Raw genomic sequence first — 18906 nt, 5'->3', positions numbered from 1 at the left:
TGTTTAAACCCAACTTTTGAGAAGTATAGTGTAGTATTTTCTTTAATTCAGATGCCATTTGGATACTTTTATGCTGGTTAAATTTGGCGTGGCTCAAAAAGTGTATTAAATTGACACTGTATGTTTACTACGAGTATTCGTAAATATGTAAATCCCCCCCCCCCCCCAATTAAATTCATGCATATTTCTTGACTGTGTTTTAAAAATATTCATAAACCATACTGAAGACATTCACACTCAGTACTTCAGACACGATTGAAGGGATTTGGGATGTCAGCAACCAGTGTTCAACCTATTCCCAAACCACGCCACTTCCCCTAAACCCTAAAATCTGATTGGTTGAAAGGATGTTGATCCAGGAACATGTGCTAGTCATCATGTGTTTTCTAACATACAAGCATAAGAAACAGAGTAACACTTTACAATAAGGTTAACTACATCAGTTAACATGAACAACTGAGCAATGAACAATTCTTCAGCAGCATTTATTAATCTTAGTTAATGTTCATTTCTACATTTACTAATACATTTTTAAGATCAAAAGTTGCATTTGTTAACATTAGATAATGCACTGTGAACTAACATGAACATTTTTATTGACATTAAAGGTAGGGTAGGTAATCCTTTTTCTAAAAAAAAAACATTCCAAATTTGTTTAAACTGTCTTTATATACCAATACATAATTAAAATGTAAGTACTCTGAAAAAGAAAATATAAAAATCGAGAGACTGTAGACCTTTTAATCTGCAATAAACACAGCTCATTATTTCCATTCACTCCACCCCCTCCCTTCTGAGCTCCTTCCAAAGCCACGCCCCCAAAACACATGAACGCGCGACGCCAAACGCTCAGGCTGGAACAAGACGCATTTACCTGAGACGAGTGGAGAGGAAGGAGCGCAGTACATACAGTGACATCATGTCAGAATCACATGTAATAAAATACCTAACTTTATCACTATGAATATAAACAAATAAGATTTCTTTTAGTACTCACTATCAAGCTAGCATATCGATAATGGTAAAGTTTCATTCGGTAACGAGCTATATTTATAAGGCAAAACTAAAAACAGGTTGCATTGATACACGTTTTTCCATTACCATCAGTTACACTGTGATGAAGATGAATTTCGTGTAAGATTCATAACATATACGGTGTTTTGCATGTAAGAGTTTCCATGATGAAAACATTGTTGACTCTAATGAAGACTAACGTACACTCCGAGTCCGGAGACAAGTACCGCATCGTCGGCTCGAGGACAGGTCCGGGGTTGAGGGCGAAGCAGAGGAGGTCGTTCAAGAGCGCGGGCAGGGTCCGAGGAAGTAGTTTTTGCCTTGTTTGCCTTCGCTGACTGCATATGCAGGTGCTTTGAGCTGAATATTTCCGGGAACGGTGACATGTGATGAGTGCACGCCGGGCAGCGCGCGCAGTGGGGCTCGGGGCGGGCACGAGACATGAAGGCATCTGATTGGTTCTTTACATTCGCACCGAATGGCAGTGATTGGTCAGAGTTTTTACTGTCCTGCAGCTGCTACAGAGGTCTGATTTTTTTCATTCCTTTTTCTAAACACATAATGTATTGACTACTATCAGGATGGGAGGACCATTTCACCCAGTATAAAAAAAAGTGTTTCTGAACAGGATTACCTACCCTACCTTTAACAAAGTGTAAGAATATATTGTTAAGAAACTAGACCTTACTGTAAAGTGTTAATATGTTAATATGTGAAATATGAGCATGGACACTCACTTGGCCATCAACTCCTCCTCTGCTGTAGACACTTCTGGGTCTGCTGACCGGCCTGCTCGCAATTCCACCCAAATCCTCTTCTTTTCCACCTTCATCTCCATTATCTTCACACACAGATGGAAGAATACTTTCTTTTGTCACCTTTTTACCCGCGACCATTCTATGTATGTTTTGAGACTTTGTGATTGTTTTGTTCAAACTAAATCACATTTGATTCACTCTGCTTTCCCAAGTCAGACACGATCGATATCCTTACATGAAATCAAATCTATGAGAAAGCAAATCAGTGCAGTGTTGTCTCCTGTTGCCCCAGACTAACATGCTCTGTTGGAGGGTCATGTTTGACTGACAGTCACTTTGAATAATGGTAGAGCTGCATTTTTGGACAGTTTGTCCAATCAGCAGTGGAGCCTGAACAGCGAGGGTGGGCTATTGTTCAGCTCACTTGTTTTGTTGACTGGTTTCCATGGTGTTCCTTCTCCTCTCACAAAGCCACACTCAATCTTTTTCTGAAGTGAGTGGTAAGAGAGAGATAAACAATTAAATAAGAACATACTTCTCCCTTCAGTAAATATCAGCTTCATTATAAAAGCTAATCTGCTGCTCTCAGCACAATTTAAATTAAATATAATTTTATAATTCATATATATATATATATATATATATATATATATATATATATATATTAGAGGTGGGCATAGATTCATTTTTTTAATCTAGATTAATCTAGATTAATTTTGAAATTAATCTAGATTAATCTAGATTAAAATGGCTCATTTGAATTCTGCCGAAGGCATTCAGAATATGTGTGCTACCCAAATAATGACTATAAAAGTAAGTCTTTGAGAACGGGTTTCTCAAGCCACACTGTTAGACTTTTCAAGGGTTTTTTTACAGTAACTTACTGGCAACACTGTTGCCAGTAAGTTACTGTAATTAAGAGTTACAGTACCAAACCGTATTTCAGTTTTGTGTAATACAGTGCATTACTGTAAAAACGAAGCTAATCAGTACAGTGCATTACTGTAAAAACTAAGCTAATCAGTACACTACTGTAATTATTTTTATTTGTACTAAATATAAATTAGATTTGATAATTTTGATATATGATTAATTTTATTTTTATCCTACATAAGTACTACTTTCATACAAACCAATTAGACAAAGTTATCACAAAATACCATTTTTTTATTTAAAACATTTCATATATATCACAAAATAAACATGCCAATGCTGGAAATGATGTGTGAAATTTTTACACATTAATGGGTAAGTTTAGAGACAACATTTTTTGTGTTAATTTTAACTCATTCATTGTGTTAATGATTTTAACAAAGTAAATATGTCAGAGAGGTTAGCACAAAGATGTGTAAACGTGTTAAATTAACACATTATGTGCTGTCCTTCACTGCAAACATTTTTGAAAACATACATAAAATCATAAACAAAACATTAGCATTTGACTAAATGAATGTAGAGTCATTGGTTGTTTAGCTTATACAAGTATTATAATGAAATATCAACCATTACATTCATAAAACTGCAGAATATAAATAAATTTTTAAGCATTCAAAAAGGAAATGTCCAAAACAGGACAAAACACAGTTCTTTTCACAATACAAGACACATAACCCCACCTTAAAAATAATTTCACTTATTTCCAAAAATGTGTTGGATTCATGTACACTGGTGGCCAAAAGAAGTATTTAAGTGGCGTAATGTTTTTGAAAGAAGTCTCTTTGATGCTCAAGAAACATTTATTATTATTATCAATGTCTGACTGTCTACTCCATCTTTTCTACAGCATAGGAGTAAAAGTCATCATCAAAATAATCTTTAAAAAGCCAACACAATGTTTTTATCCACCTTTGTGAATAAATGAACTTCTCCAAAGATTGGTTCCTGTTCAGAACTTGATTGACAACATCAGAGTGTTCCCTGGTCTGCATGCGTGCCCACAAACACTAATGTACTCAGTCCTTCAGAGGAGATCCCGGTTCCAACACTATATGAGAGAGAGAGAGAGAGAGAGAGAGAGAGAGAGAGAGAGAGAGAGAGAGAGAGAGAGAGAGAGAGAGAGAGAGAGAGAATATTAGTGTCACATTATTTTTAACCTCCTTTTTTGTTAATTTTTATTATTATTTTCACAAAAACTTAAGAATATATATTTGTAAACAGCTTTTGTCAATAAATAGCATACAAAAGAACTAAATTAAATTATGCCAGATTAAATTTTAATACTTACAAATCCTAAATTCTGTCCAAAAATGCTGAGATGCATAGAAAGAAGTTGAACGACTGAAATAGATGATTTTAGCCCATTTCAGCTTGTCTGCAGTGAAGGAGTACCTGTTTGAGACAAATACACAGTAAGTTACATGCAAGAAATCACTGTGTGATGATCGTTCTCCTTCCTACAGTAGTTAACCCACCTGTGCGCTGATATTAGGACCTTCCTAGTCAGGTGGAACTGCAATGGTAGAGTCGCTGGCTAATAAAATATAAAAATAATGCAAAAATATAAACTTAAGTTTAGAATGCTAGATTTGGTCTTAGTGAGAGTTTTACTGCAGTGCTTACCTGGATACATTTAATCTGGTGAGACTGAACAAAGACAATGGTCCATCTTCTGATTGGTTCATTTGCTGTGTAATAAAGTTAGACATAATGCAAAGGTCACTTATTTGATATAAAGTTAGCCAATTTTATAGAGATTTTATAAGATATTGTTAGCTACCTAGTCTGCACCAGTGGCTCAAAAGCAATTTTCACATAGTGTATGCTAATCATTTCAGCAAACTTTTCAAAATATATCACAAATGGGCTGGCCTACCTCTGGAATCTTGCTAAGTCACTGGCGCGAATTGGCGCTTTGTTGCAGTTGCCTTTAAACACAAAAATGGAAGTAAATATTAAATTCCATAAAAAAAAAAAAAAACTATAATATGGTATAGTTTGCAAACTAATGCTAAAACTATAAAGGTTCTCATCAGTAGGCCAACATTAAGATATAAACAGAATTTCACATTAGTTTATTCACATTTATTGTTAATGTAAACGCGTTGCTCGTTGGCATATTTTAACTCGACAATTCAATAATCTAACAAAGTGTGTAAAATGAAACGTTAGCTCAGTTTACCATGGTAAAGTTCGTTACCGCCATGTTGACGACGAGTAACGTTAGGCTAACGTTAACGTTATAACATACGTTAAACTGGGCACAATCCTGTCAACATACACAGAATGTTTTTTGTTTTTTGTTTTTTTTACCTTGCTTGCTGATCTCTCTCTCTCGGTGAAGTGAATTCCGTCTCTTCCCCGGGCCAGACACGAACGTCGCGATCCAACAAAAGACAGACCCCATTACCTACACTGGATGTCTGTCTGACGCGACACGACAAATCCCAGACAGTGTAGTGATGCGCCGCGGCCGTTATATTTCAGACGTAGTCCGATACGAGTCCAAGCGCTCGCACTAGTTCTTACAAGGGATAAACAGGTTTGCATTTAAAGGTCCGGTCGCTTCAATGTGTCCAATATAGACAGCCTCTGGCTATTATAGCGTTGTAGACACGTGGTGTAAGGCAAAAATTAGGAAATAAAAAGCACGGTGGAATGGTGCCAGCCAGAGAGGCAGTTACGTCAAATACAGTAGTATACAGCAAATTTAAAAAATACAGTAAGTCTCTGTATGTGGTGTTAGACGTCACAGAAAATTCCCATGATGCAATTGGAATCACAGTTATTTACTGTAAAGAGAAATAGCAGTATAATACTGGGGGATTTAAAGTAAATAACTGTAGAAATTACAGAAAAGTCTAACAGTGCAGGTGGCGCATTAGACCAGGGGCTCATCTCCTGTTTCCAAAATGCATCATAAACTGCTTGAGAAAGCTGTTCTACTCATAGACTGTAAAAGGTTACTACTGTACTGTTACCGTCCATAGGCAACATTAGGTAGGCCTATGTTATTATCAACTACTATAGGCTATCAATTAGGGATGGGCGATATGGCCTAAAATCTATATTGTGATATACATTGCAGCCTCTTGCGATAACGATTTACAGTATATTATAATAAAACCATTTCAGAACAGATTACACAGACCCATGCTAAACAACTGCTAAATGTATATATTTTTTAAAGGGTGTATGTAGTTTTGAGAACATATATTGTGCAAAACTGTAAGTATACAACATCATTTTGCAGATAAATAAAATTTAAGTACACTAGCTGCAGAGACTTAAGTAGGTCTAATGTTTATTATGGCTTGGAGCTTATGAAACCCCAAATTTAAAATTAGAATATTGTCTAACTGATGTCTTTTCAGTTAAAAAGAAACACAACAACGATTCTTAAAATCGAGATGATGTGCTACACCACTAAGCAAGGCTGGATTAGTACCCCCAGGGGCCCCTGGGCACTGAAGCTCATGGGCCCCCTCCCCTACCTGACAACCACACCCTCCAAAGGAACACACACCAGGTGTGGGATTTAACATGCCAATCACTATTGATCAAAAGCTGAATGACTAGTTCACAAGACAATGATACGAAATACATTTTTCTGAAAAGTATGGCTGCACGATTTGGGGAAAATGTCATATTGTGATTATTGAGGTCAATATTGCGATATGCGATTGCGATATAGTAAACAAATGGTTTCATGAGTTAACTTGCTTATTTCTCAAGTAAAATGCACACACAGATTAGTGATAATGCTGAAATTTGTAGCCCATTTCTCAACTCAAACTAGAAACAACAACTAAATGCACTGTGTTTTCAAATTAAAATAAATTCAATATTGTTATTTGTCTCAATAATACAAGAGTTAAAAATAAATGTCATATTTACCTGTGCCTGTCAAACAGGTAGACCTAGGACATATACCGAAATTGTCAAACTGCACTGCATAAATTATAAATTAAATATAGACTAATCCTTATTATAGCAAAAAAAAAAAAAAAAAAAAAAAACTTTAGTCAACAGCAGTGAGTCATTTTCTCTGTTCTTTTTGTTCTTTGATTAACTTTACTGGCAGAAAGCTTTATTGGCTGCTGTCTCTTTAAGACCAGCTGACGGAGACGCGGCTCTCGCACGCGCCTCATTCTTTCACAACTCTTGACGTTCATCATAAGACAGCTCTTATGTTATGAAGATACTCGACAAAACGGACATTTTGGCATAATGTGTGTTATTGTAAGTTCAAGCACGAAAGATAACTGTATTCTGGAGTACTGTCTGTGCGCACGATACTGGCGCGCGCGCGTCTTTCTGTGTCTGTGTGTGTGTGTGTGTGTGTGTCACAGTCAGACTTTTGTCTTGTCGCTCATGAATTGTTTAAAAGCAATTTTAACAATTGCTTTTAAACAATGGTGCCCCTGCTTTTAAACAATTGCTTTTAAACACGTGCCCCTGGGCACGTGCCCAGATTGCCCATATGGTAGATCCGGCCCTGCACTAAGATATATTGGAATGGGAATAATACGCGCGCGCTGGTATTCAGTGATATCATGTTTCGTTTTGAATTTGAGGTGGTAGAACGGATTAGTCGTGTGTTAACTTACCTAACTGTTACCCCACACACTCTTTGCTGCTGCTCGTCTGACGGCTTAAACCCGAACCAAGTCCAAATAATGGATGTTGCACCGATCTTTTTCACCAGCTTTCACTTTCAGCCGTGTTTACTTAAGATGACGACGAATATGCGTTGCAGCCGGGTTTACCTCGCGGCCGCGGGTAGATTGCGTCATCATAGCTTGTGTAGTATAGAGCCATCTCCCAACCCAACTTGGAGAATAAATTAACGGCGATATTTTTTTTATCGCGCGATAAGAGTCTCGCGTTAACGCAGCACGTTAACGCCGATAACGGCCCACCACTAATATATATATATATATATAATATACAGTGTGTGTGTGTGTGTGTGTGTGTGTGTGTGTGTGTGTGTGTGTGTGTGTGTGTGTGAGTGAGTGAGTGTGATACATAATCTATGTACAGTATTTGTATATATATATTGTTTTATGGTGTGTAACTCTGCACCTTTACATTATTTTTATTATTCTCAGGTTAGGCAAGTAAGTTGGATCGGGCCTAAATTATAAGCATTTTAAAATACTTACAATTCGGACCGGACTGTTCTGCCGTATAAATCAATGCCCCGGGAGGCAGACGTTATCCAAATAGTCCATTTATTGATTACAGTTAGTATCTATAGCAGTACAAGTATTCTACAAGTATTAAGCAAAGTACAAATATCAAAACGTTTTTCAATCAAGGCAATATCTGTGATGGTTCTGGTCAGTGGTGTAGTCTAGTTTTTTGTAGTGAGTATACTGTAACACTCCTCCCCACACACCCACCCCGCCTCATACTCGCCCGTCCCAGAGCGTCACCCCATAAGCACCACCACACTCACTAATGCATACATTATGCATCGACATGTAATTGAGAGCATTATGAAATACTAAGTGTTATCAACATGTCAATTTATTATAAGAAACACAACTCAGCCAGTTAAGAGCTACATTTAGCCTTAGATGTTACATGAATATGGTCCCTGAACCACAGGTTTTATCAGCTGACAATTAAAAAAAAATAAAAAAAAATAATAATAATTTAAAACATTATACAAATACAAATTTGCTTTTAGAAATGGTGTTTTTGAAAAAAAATGTGTTATTGTTTTGGCAAGTTTACTTTTGAAAAACTTTGTGTGATATTCCCTTAAAATAACGTTTTAATAGATTGTATTATTATTATTTTAAAATACATTTTACTGTGCAATTTCTTTCTAATTTCTTTGAGTTGGACCGAACTTTTATTTTGGTGGGTTGTACACATTTGAGTTTCTGTGTGTTTTAATAAACTATTATTATTATTATTATTTATTATTAGGCCTACTTGAAGTATACTCTACTGTGCAATAGTAATATATTTCTGTTATAATTTCTTCAAGTTATACCGAACTTTTATTTTGACAGGTTGTCGTAAAGACATTACAGTCTCTTACGTGTGTATATGAAACGAATGAATGACGATAGTTTTATTTAATGAAATGGTGAAATTCTCGTGAAGTGACTTTCATAGCAGCTCTGCGATGAAGTGCACATATGTAGCCTACATCATGTCTCAATACAGTGAAATGCTGAAAACACCACGAGCGTGAGTCACGCGTGCTTCAGTGTGTGTGTGTGTGTGTGTGTGTGTGTGTGTGTGTGTGTGTGTGTGTGTGTGTGGAGCACACATTGAGCGCTCATTCCCAGAGACGCGTAGAACAATTGCAGTCTCTTTTAACTTTAATATTCACAGACACTAGTCCATATCGAGATTTGATTCATTGTACAGCCCTACTTTTGATTTATTAATTCAAAAATAGCCAAATTCCGTGACTGGATTCCGCGATTCTATCCGTGTCGCTTCGCAAACACAGACGGGGTGAATTGATGAATGAAAGTGTGAAAGTTCTGACACAAAACGAAGTTGTTACGTATCCTCACGCTTTTTTTAAGTGGGTATACGGAAATCCTTGGCCTTTTCTAGTGGGTATACGGCGTATACCTGCGTATCACGTAGACTACACCACTGGTTCTGGTGCCAGAGAAGCTCTTCTGTTCACAAAGCAGCACATGAGTGTCACTGTCGTCCTCACAGATATTTACAGATAAATTAGTGACCTCCCCAAATGAGGTAATCTAGACTGAACGCCCCCTTTAAAAAGGCCTTTTTTATGTGTTCTCCTTCTCATTTGGCGAGTTCCTCTCCTCTTGTCGGCATCACTTTTCATTCAACATAAAAAAGTTGCTCTAATACATGTTTTCTTCTCTACTTTGAGCATAAGTTATCTGTGGAGTGATATGTAGAGTGGTCTTATCCTTATCTCTCTGACCTTATATTTAACTCACTTCTGTACTAATGTATAACTCTGCAACACTCTCCAGCCTAAAGGTCACAGCACTACTGGGAGAATATGTTCATTATATTCTAATTACAGAATATAATCTATAGCCTATTATATCTAATTAAATCTAATTATATTCATTGTATTATAAAATAAAATCCCCATGTAACAGTCACATCATTACCCATATAAAAAGGCTTTACAGAAGAAAAAAATTAAATAAAAAAAACATTATACATAATATATTAGCTAAATACGTCAAACAATGAGGATGATTTTATTATTATGCATATTAAACAACAATATATTCATTCTATGTTTTTATGGCCTATATATTTTATTATATTTATTTTTAAATAATTTGTAATCCCCACCACTTATTTATATTTACTAAATAGTCTTTATATCGTTTATTTTTTTATCTAAAATGTCTGAAATAAAAATATATTTTTGTTTTTCTTTTGCATAGTTACATTTTAAAGATTTTTTTTTTTCATATATAGTATGGCAGCATCTGTGTCTTTTTCTCCAAAGAAATTTTAAAATGAATATCTGAGACCAAATTGTCAGAATTTGGCTCGATGTAGAATTTAGAAACCCTTGTTATTAGCGATACCGGTGGCCGTTAGGTGAACTGCAGCCAGCAACTTATTGCTCACACTCCTGCACACGAAATAGACAAGAGACTGAATGTGATTCAAGGCCCGATGTACTCACAGCCAGGGGCGTTGCTAGATCCCCAGTGAAGTTTTGCTGTTCCCCAGTAAATTTTTACTGACAAATCACTGTCTGATGAGGTAGGTTAGGTTACAGTAGATAGATAGACCTGAAAATATGCTTTCTTATTCTTTTAATGTTGTCATTAAAGTCCCCCTGTGGAGAAAATTAAGTTTTTAATGTTGTTCATATGTTTAAGTGGTGTATTTTCTCCTTAAAACTGCATTGAACCAAAGACAGTCTCAAAAAAGGTGTTTTCTGGTGTTTCTTACGTCACAAACTACAGTACCTTGTAACCAATCTAGTCAACGTGCCGGCCGGCTTTCGCATATCATTACAGTGAACTCGCGAGAGAAGCCAGGTTATCCTGGTATATTTTTCTGTTGATATGAAAAATCGGGTAGATTTCGGGTGTATGATGTATATTACGATGTTATGATGAACTCTATGCCTTTCTCCACTGACATTCTGAATTCAAAGAGTTTCTGAGGATTGAGTTTAAGATGATTGTGAAAAGGCAGACTGAGATGCGAACGGGAACATAGTTTGTGTAACATTAGCAACACATTATTAGCTTGATAACAGTCAAGCAAAAGGCTAATCATATCAATTACCTTTATGTGTTAGCCGTTATAAAGAACGATACCATTGAGCAGAGTTTACCTCAGTAAATTGACCGAGTGAATCTCTGAGCTGACGTGAGTGAGTGGAGGCGGAGCTAATCTGCATATTCATAGTTCCACGTATTCTAAATGAAGCAAGTGTGTAGAGTTACAGTCAAGCTATTTAAAGGCTTTTTTTTTTTTTTTTTATGTAATTTTGGTGATCAAAGTTGAGTTTTAAGGGATAAAATTATTGACTACAGGGGGACTTTAAATAATTTAAAACTTGAAGGCTGATGTAAGGCCAGCTGAAGCGAAAAAAATCCTGCGCCTCTTTATTCATACGCCTCGGCCCTAACCTCTCACTGTGCTCCTCCTCCTTCACTTTTCCTCCAGATCCCCCTAGATATTTTTAAGTTTGGGTCTGTGAATCAAACTCTCGAAACGGTCCTATTTTGTTTTTCTCTTAGAAGTAAAAAGTTGAAAATACCTTTGCAGCAATATACTGTTAATGAACAATCCCGACGCCTAGAGCGACGTTTATGTGCGGCACGCTTTCCTCTCAATAACAAAATAAATATACAACAAATGACAACGGTGAGAAAGCAGCAGTTAAGAAAGCATCTGATCGTAGCGATGTGGATACATTTGTGGATTCACACCGGCATTATGTCGACAGATGAGGTCATTCAAATTAGTTATGGTAGTTTGATTATAAAGTATGTTTGAAACAAAGACTATCTGGCTATGTAAGCTAATTAATCCCTTTTTTTGTTGGACACATTGACATTACAGTACAGAATAGCTCTTTCGCCATTATCCTGAACATTGTATAAGCATTCATTTCATGTGTCATAAGGAATAGGCTCTCCGGAGCGCACGTAACATCACATCCTTTTGATATTCCCAGCAAAAATGTCCCGAGTCCTTTTAATAAAAATCAGTTGACAGGCTTACATAGACAACATAGGAAGTCATGGAAGGACTTGTTTAAGTTTTGTTACAAGCCATTTTTCTCTTTACATGACACACCATAATCTCCTAAACTCAAATTGTCACATATTCTTTTCTGCATTACAATTTTCTCAAATGAACTTCAGAAAAAACAACAAAGAACTTCAAGTTTTGACATACAAATGTTTTTTTTATTATTAAGTAGATGCAAAGTTCTTGCAGTATATGCATTAAAATGGCAAATGTTTCAATGTTCAAAGTTCCACAATAGAAGATTCACAGCGGAAATTGATCGGAACAGTTTCTTTTAGCAGCAGCAAAGAACAAACACAAAAACAGTAAACAAAATCCCGTAAGCTTCTTCACCGTCCAGTCACAGAGGAAGGGCGCGATCACAACAGTTAAACAGACAGTGCAGGTTAAGAGAAAAACAGGACGGTAACATCATGCATTCAGAATAATGCTTCAGGTTCCCCCAAACCAAGTAAAGATTAGACCTCATATATTCACATCATATATTACAAGCAACTCAGAGGGACAAAACCAAATCAAAACCCATAATCAAAATACATTCTTAAAAAATTGTCATATATATTTAGATATTTACTGCACCCTTTAATATATGCATGTGTGTGTTTCTTTTTTGCCAGACTTTTTATAATCACAGAGTTTAAACGGTGCAAAACCCAAATGCGGGGAAGGAAACATTCAGTGTTAACAGCATACATAGAACAAGAATATTCTCCTACAGAAAGACAACAGAAAGCCCCTTGAAATCAAATTACCTCATTTAATATTTTTCATGCCAGAGGCCACTCATAACCCAAAGCTTTCCAAACAAATCCGTAACGAGCAAGGATCTAACCGAACATACGTATCAGAAGCTTAAAGGATTCATCTCCAGAAACCCGTCCTTTTAAAGCCATCAAAAAGGCATTGCATGCAAAAAATAAAATGTAACTATGCGCGGCACTGATTTTTTGCTCTCTGTTGCAAGCGTTTACCCTTTAATATGAAACTACAACTACAACGGTTGATCTTAAATCTAAAGAATCCAGGTCTCAGTTAGATTCAAAGAGAAGGGTCATCACAGCCATGTCTCAGAGAAGCAAGGAAAAAGGGATATAGAAGTATAATAATACAAAACAGGTGCATCACCTCTTTCTTTTTTTGTCAATTCCTGCTGGATACTGAAGATCAGAGCTTCAAGGACGTTTCATGAAAGCCCAGCCTAGAGAGATTTTTAAAACTGAAGTGTTTTCTTACAGTTAGCTTGATTTAAATGCATATTGAATGATATTTATTGAGCTTGGTTTTCTTTTCCAACCCGTTTTCTTTAAATTCACAATCATGTTTTTATTCGCTGAATTAATTTCAAAAGCAAGATGTTTCGGAGCCCCTGAAGAGACCTTTGCAAAAAAAATATATATATACAGACTTTCACGTGCTCACGCATTACAATTTCTAGTTTGCGTTATAGTTTCATTACTACAAATGTGAGAAAAGGGATGAGATGAGAGTGTATGGATACAGTTGGATGCATAAAAGCCACTAGAAGAAAAGCCTGCAACCTTCAGCCAAAAAAGACCAGAGTCTGTTTTTTTTTTTAAATTTATGGATATCAATGGAGATGGAGAAGAGGCTTCACAGAACCGTTTTTGTGAGGAAATAGCTTATTTAATGAATCGACTGCCTGTCCACGTTTTGCGCTAAACAACACTTTTGTTGGGAATGATAGGCTATGTAGATTTTTACTATGATAAAAAGGTTATTTTATGAGAGAATGCAAAGAAGGGAATGTCGCGACAGGTAGGATCCATTTGCGACATTACCATAGTATTTAATAGTAATATTGAGTGATATTGTATATGGTCTAAAGAAAGTATAAAATACAGATGTTTTCTTTCTTTGACTTTCAGGTCTTACCAGTTATGATAAGACTTGAATTGTAACTGATGTATGCATATGACGCTGATATTATGCATTTTAATTAAATAAAGACAACATGAATTTAATTATAAATATTTGTATGTTGTTTAATTAAAATAAAACATTAAGTGTTTTGTCGACTGCTGTGTGCTTAATGATGATGATATAACGCTTTGTCATGAATGATGGAATACAAATATTTTTAATGAATTAAATTACAATTAAGTTTTTAGTGTAATCTTAAATGTAGTTTTTCGCTGCCTGCGATGACTAGTACTTTGCAGCTAATAGAGATATTCATGCTTTTTTTCCTACAGTAAAGCACAGTCCACAAACAATGCTGTCCTACTGTACCTTTACTAGGATATAACACCATTCACAAGACCAACGCTCTAATATTCCACAAGAAACTGACTGTCATAAAACTTTGACGTCACTGCCATTACATATAGGCTGAGGCGCCTCATGTGATCCATGTAAGCAGAACACCTTCTCAGATGGTAAGAGAGTGAGACACCCTCTCATCTCCCTATAAGACATCTCTGGAGGCATGCTCCAAGCACACTCTCATCTCATCCCTATTCCCACATGTGTAGTAATGACACTATAACGCAAATCGGAAATTGTAATGCGTGAGCACGCGAAAGTCTGTATATATATATTCTTTTTTTGCAAAGGTCCCCTCAAGGGCTTCGTAGTTTTTAGTGTATCAAGAAACAATAAAAAATACCCACTCTTTTTTTTTCCTTAAATGTCATTATATTTAATTCCATAATTGAGGGCTAGTTGTTAACAAGACAAGCGTTTATAACGAACTGCTTTAGCACGTTCAGATGCACAGTAACCAGTGTGCCGTCAATTAGCAGTGTGTGTCATTTACAAGTGATGATATTTTAAGGTGTCCTTGTTCCGGTGTAATATAATAAAGTGATAATATATAAAGCATGGTTTTCTAACTCATCTGCTACACTGCTGACATGCTGGCGTATATTAACTCTTTCCCCACAGTCGAAAGAGAACTGGGTATCTCTTGATCTGTGTTTGGCTCTTTTAAAGATGACTCACCCTTAGTAAATGCTAGCACAACCTCTCTTTTTAGCATGGACAGAGACTTGGTCTTTGATGAAAACAGATCGTAATGTGCGTTAGACTCACTAACCAAACCAAATACTTCCCATCTCTGAATGGTAAAGTCAATATCTACGCATGTTTGTACATCAGGAAAGCCGCTGATCTTACTTACACGTTTAAAAGGCAGGCCATGTCTAAGTGCGCGCAGCCCATTATTGAGGACAAAGCATAACGACACACAAAAAAAGTGCATTCAGAAATTCAAGTGAAAGGTAGTTGTATTAATGCAGATTTTGATCATAGAGAAGCACATCAAACAAGACCTAGCAAAGAAAATGAAATATTCCATTTAAAAGAAAATAAAAAAAAATAAACCCTTTTTTTTTTTTTTAAAGACAAACTTGGCACAGTTTTCCCGAATCAATCTTGGTGTCCCATCATGCTTCTGGTTGGCTGATTATGAGCAAAAACCAGCGATATGGACTGATTATGAGACTATGAGCAAAACACCCTGTAAAAGAAAGAAAAAGATTTCAAAAAAGAGAGAGAAAAAGGGGAGGGTATGCATACAGTATATATCAATCACAAAATATTATTTTTATTTTTATTAATAATAATGAAATGCATCATGCTGCAATTAAATATTTGCATAAACACATAAATGTATTCCACAACTTATATATGCTCACAAATCACTGTATTTTTAGTTATTGAGTGCATTATTGACTATGAAATTCATGATATACACTACCCTTAAAAAATTTGTGGTCACTTAGATTTTTTTTTTCATTGAAAGAAAGAGATACATACTTTTATTCAGCAAAGATGCAATGAATTGATCAGAAGTGACTTTTGCATTGTTACAAATAATAATAAAAAAAGTTTCTAACATTGATAAATGTTTCTTGAGCATAAAATCTGCATATTAGAATGATTTCTGAAGGATCATGTGACACTGAAGACTGGAGTAATGATGCTGAAAATTCAGCTTTACAACACAGGAATAAATTGTATTTTAAAATATATTCAAATAGAAAACTGTTATTTCACAACATTACTGTTTTTACTATATTTGATCAAATAAATGCAGAAGAAACTTTCTTCTTCTTTTTTTCATTTTACATAAGAAAATGTGGCCTGTAATTGTGATTAATTTGATTAATTAATCTGCATTTGATGAAAGTAATTTGAATAATAAACACCTTTCATGCGTCATTAAATCACGTTCACATTTAATATTTGAATGCATTAATTGCAACGTTTCCTGATCATATTTAATTATGTCGTGATATATTAATTTATCCAGTTTTGCGCACTGTCCAACAGAGCACCAGATGACACATGGCGAGAGATTGTAAGGTACCTCTCGTCCTCCAACTCAAGGACTTTCATCATAAAACATCAAAATAAGCGACACCTCTCACAGGAACTACGGTGGCCATGCGGTGAAAAGGCCAGTTAAGCGCGCTACGGTTAAAGCACTTCTCCCTCCCTCCGCTCTCAGGGCAAGTGTGCGATGAACAAGCTCTTATCTGTAAGAGCACAAACAGAGAATAGCACAGCCACTCTCTTCTCACTAATCCTGTTACTCTGCAGCCTCTTCTCAGCCTCCGTCTCTATGGTTACCGCTGGCATTCAGTGATGCTGGTCCAGAGGCAGTATCTACAGTAATCTACACAACACAAGGTCCTCCTACAAGCATGGATAACCCCAAAGGCAACTCAAGGAGAGACGAGGACGGATGGAGAATAAGCAAACAGGACTTACTCATCTGTGTCTTTCTTGCTCTCTTCGATGAAAGCAATAGACTCCGACCTTAGACGGTTGGTGACCTCGTAAGTGCGCAGGGTCACACCGAAAATGTCCTCGTGGTATCGATTCTCATCCTTCAACAAGACAGAAGAGAAAACAGTTTGAAAAAGTAACTGGAACTTCTCAGATGACCTTGTACTTGATTTACCTTTGCAAACAAAAGGTCAGTTTTAAATAAATGGCTGAATAGCACCATTAACTATAGTGTGAAGATAAAAGTGTGATCTAACCCTTAGTTTGCTGATATAGAAGCCGGCGTCCTCCAGGGTCATGTTTCCGTGCAGTTTGAAGATCTGCTGGACTGTTTTCAGTACGTCTCCAGCCATGGTGACGTCCCCGCAGACGTAGATATGTCCTCCTTCTTCTCTCAGATACTTGTACACTGTTTCAGACAGCTGCTCGCGAAGCACATCCTGGACATATTTCTGAGAAAAGAATACGAAATTGTGAGGTAAGGGATTAAAAAGACATCTATGAACAAGGGGTTGCACAGACTAGTTGACTTTAAAGGGCTAGTTCACCCAAAAATGTCAATTCTGTCATCATTTACTCAAACAGATTATCATATTATTATATATTGATCAGCGAACATAAACAGAAGCTCAACCTAATCTGCTTGACATGCGTAACACTAGAATGAACCTCATTGGTTCTTGAGGAACCTCAAATGTCCTGCGTAACACGAGAATGAACCTCATTGGTTCTTGAGGAACCTCAAATGTCCTGCGTAACACGAGAATGAACCTCATTGGTTCTTGCTGAAGCTCAAACGTGCTGCGTAACACGAGAATGAACCTCATTGGTTCTTGAGGAACCTCAAATGTCCTGCGTAACACGAGAATGAACCTCATTAGCTGCGTTTCCACTGTCGGGCCAGGGCCGGGCTAGGGCTAACAGCGAGCCGAGCCGGGCCAGTGGCCTCGGGCCTCAAGCACCGGGCTTGCGTTTCCACTGCCGGGCCATTAGCCCTGCAGCGCTGCCCTAAACCCCGCCCTTAACACGCCTTCCTGGATCAAACGTCAAACGTCATACAAGTGTAGTAGACGGTCCCTGCTCCACTTCTGAGTCAAATAAAGCACTCTGGGATGACGATTCTAGCACACAAAACATAAACACGCATATGAGCCACTTATGCAATATTTTATTTGTTTTCTTAGGAAGTTAGAAAACTTAGAATTTATGAAGATAGCATGTATTAACTCACCGTCCACGGCTGCCATAGTGTCCCGACTTGTCTCTCCACTAACAGAGGGACGGTGACCCAGCACACCGTTCATCAAGTCGAACCATGGAAAGTTCCTTCTCTGGGCACCGCTTTGTCCATTGACAACTTGAAGCGTTGTTCGCTGAATGCTTAGCTTAGCAAGTTCAGCAACGATGTATTTTTTAACGTCCTCGTTTCTGCACACGCCGTCAAATTGACGTTGTACCCTTTCTTCTGCCCAAATGCTCAGAAGAGCTTTGGTATCTTCGCCAGACCAGTACAGGCGATTCTCCATTTCGAGCAGCGTTTATTTTTCGCGATATAAAAAAGTGAAATGTGCATCTTGCCGCAGACCATAACTTTCCCTAACACCGATAAACTCCGCCTTTTACCTTGACCACGCCTCTAGCCCGAGCTGGCCCAAGGTATTCGATGGGCCAGAAATCCTGGCCGTTGGCCCCGAGTAAGCCCCGATCAAGCCCCGGAAGTGACAGTGGAAACGCGACTGGCCCTGGCACGCACTAGCACGGCCCGGCCCTGGCCCGACAGTGGAAACGCGGCTATTGGTTCTTGCTGAAGCTCAAACGTGCTGCGTAACACGAGAATGAACCTCATTGGTTCTTGCTGAAGCTCAAACGTGCTGCGTAACACAAGAATGAACCTCATTGGTTCTTGCTGAAGCTCAAACGTGCTGCGTAACACGAGAATGAACCTCATTGGTTCTTGCTGAAGCTCAAACGTGCTGTGTAACACGAGAATGAACCTCATTGGTTCTTGCTGAAGCTCAAACGTGCTGCGTAACACGAGAATGAACCTCATTGGTTCTTGCTGAAGCTCAAACGTGCTGCGTAACACAAGAATGAACCTCATTGGTTCTTGCTGAAGCTCAAACGTGCTGCGTAACACGAGAATGAACCTCATTGGTTCTTGCTGAAGCTCAAACGTGCTGCGTAACACGAGAATGAA

The 18906-nt window shown here is 37.3% G+C and overlaps 2 protein-coding genes and 1 long non-coding RNA gene across 7 annotated transcripts in view; all 3 read right to left on the bottom strand.

Moving 5' to 3' along the window:
• Positions 1 to 2078, bottom strand: part of lrrc74b (leucine rich repeat containing 74B) — a 17981-nt gene extending 15903 nt beyond the window's left edge. For both annotated transcript variants that reach the window (XM_082170848.1, XM_082170847.1), the window contains exon 1: positions 1752 to 2078. In XM_082170848.1, the coding sequence (XP_082026974.1) occupies positions 1752 to 1910 (159 nt within the window). In that variant the 5' untranslated portion in view covers positions 1911 to 2078. The remainder of the gene's footprint in view (positions 1 to 1751) is intronic.
• Positions 2079 to 4161: 2083 nt separating this feature from the next.
• Positions 4162 to 5554, bottom strand: LOC309499591. Its single transcript, XR_014206300.1, has 3 exons — positions 5022 to 5554; positions 4585 to 4636; positions 4162 to 4396 (listed from the first exon to the last, which is right to left on the bottom strand). It is a non-coding gene; the product is annotated as an uncharacterized lncRNA (long non-coding RNA).
• A 7981-nt stretch (positions 5555 to 13535) lies between these two features.
• Positions 13536 to 18906, bottom strand: part of nos1 (nitric oxide synthase 1 (neuronal)) — a gene marked incomplete at its 3' end in the record, with an annotated part of 59893 nt that continues 54522 nt past the window's right edge. For 2 of the 4 annotated variants that reach the window (XM_082170802.1, XM_082170803.1), the window contains exons 27-29: positions 16967 to 17161; positions 16692 to 16810; positions 13536 to 15435 (exon numbers count right to left, since the gene is read on the bottom strand). In XM_082170802.1, the coding sequence (XP_082026928.1) occupies positions 15420 to 15435; positions 16692 to 16810; positions 16967 to 17161 (330 nt within the window). Of the gene's footprint in view, positions 15436 to 16687; positions 16811 to 16966; positions 17162 to 18906 lie in introns of those variants that run through there. The other 2 variants (XM_082170804.1, XM_082170805.1) reach the window with 1 other exon arrangement.

Source organism: Leuciscus leuciscus (genome assembly GCF_965113295.1).
Source record: "Leuciscus leuciscus genome assembly, chromosome: 5".
Taxonomy (NCBI): Eukaryota; Metazoa; Chordata; class Actinopteri; order Cypriniformes; family Leuciscidae; genus Leuciscus; species Leuciscus leuciscus.
This window is presented reverse-complemented; position numbering and strand designations above follow the sequence as displayed.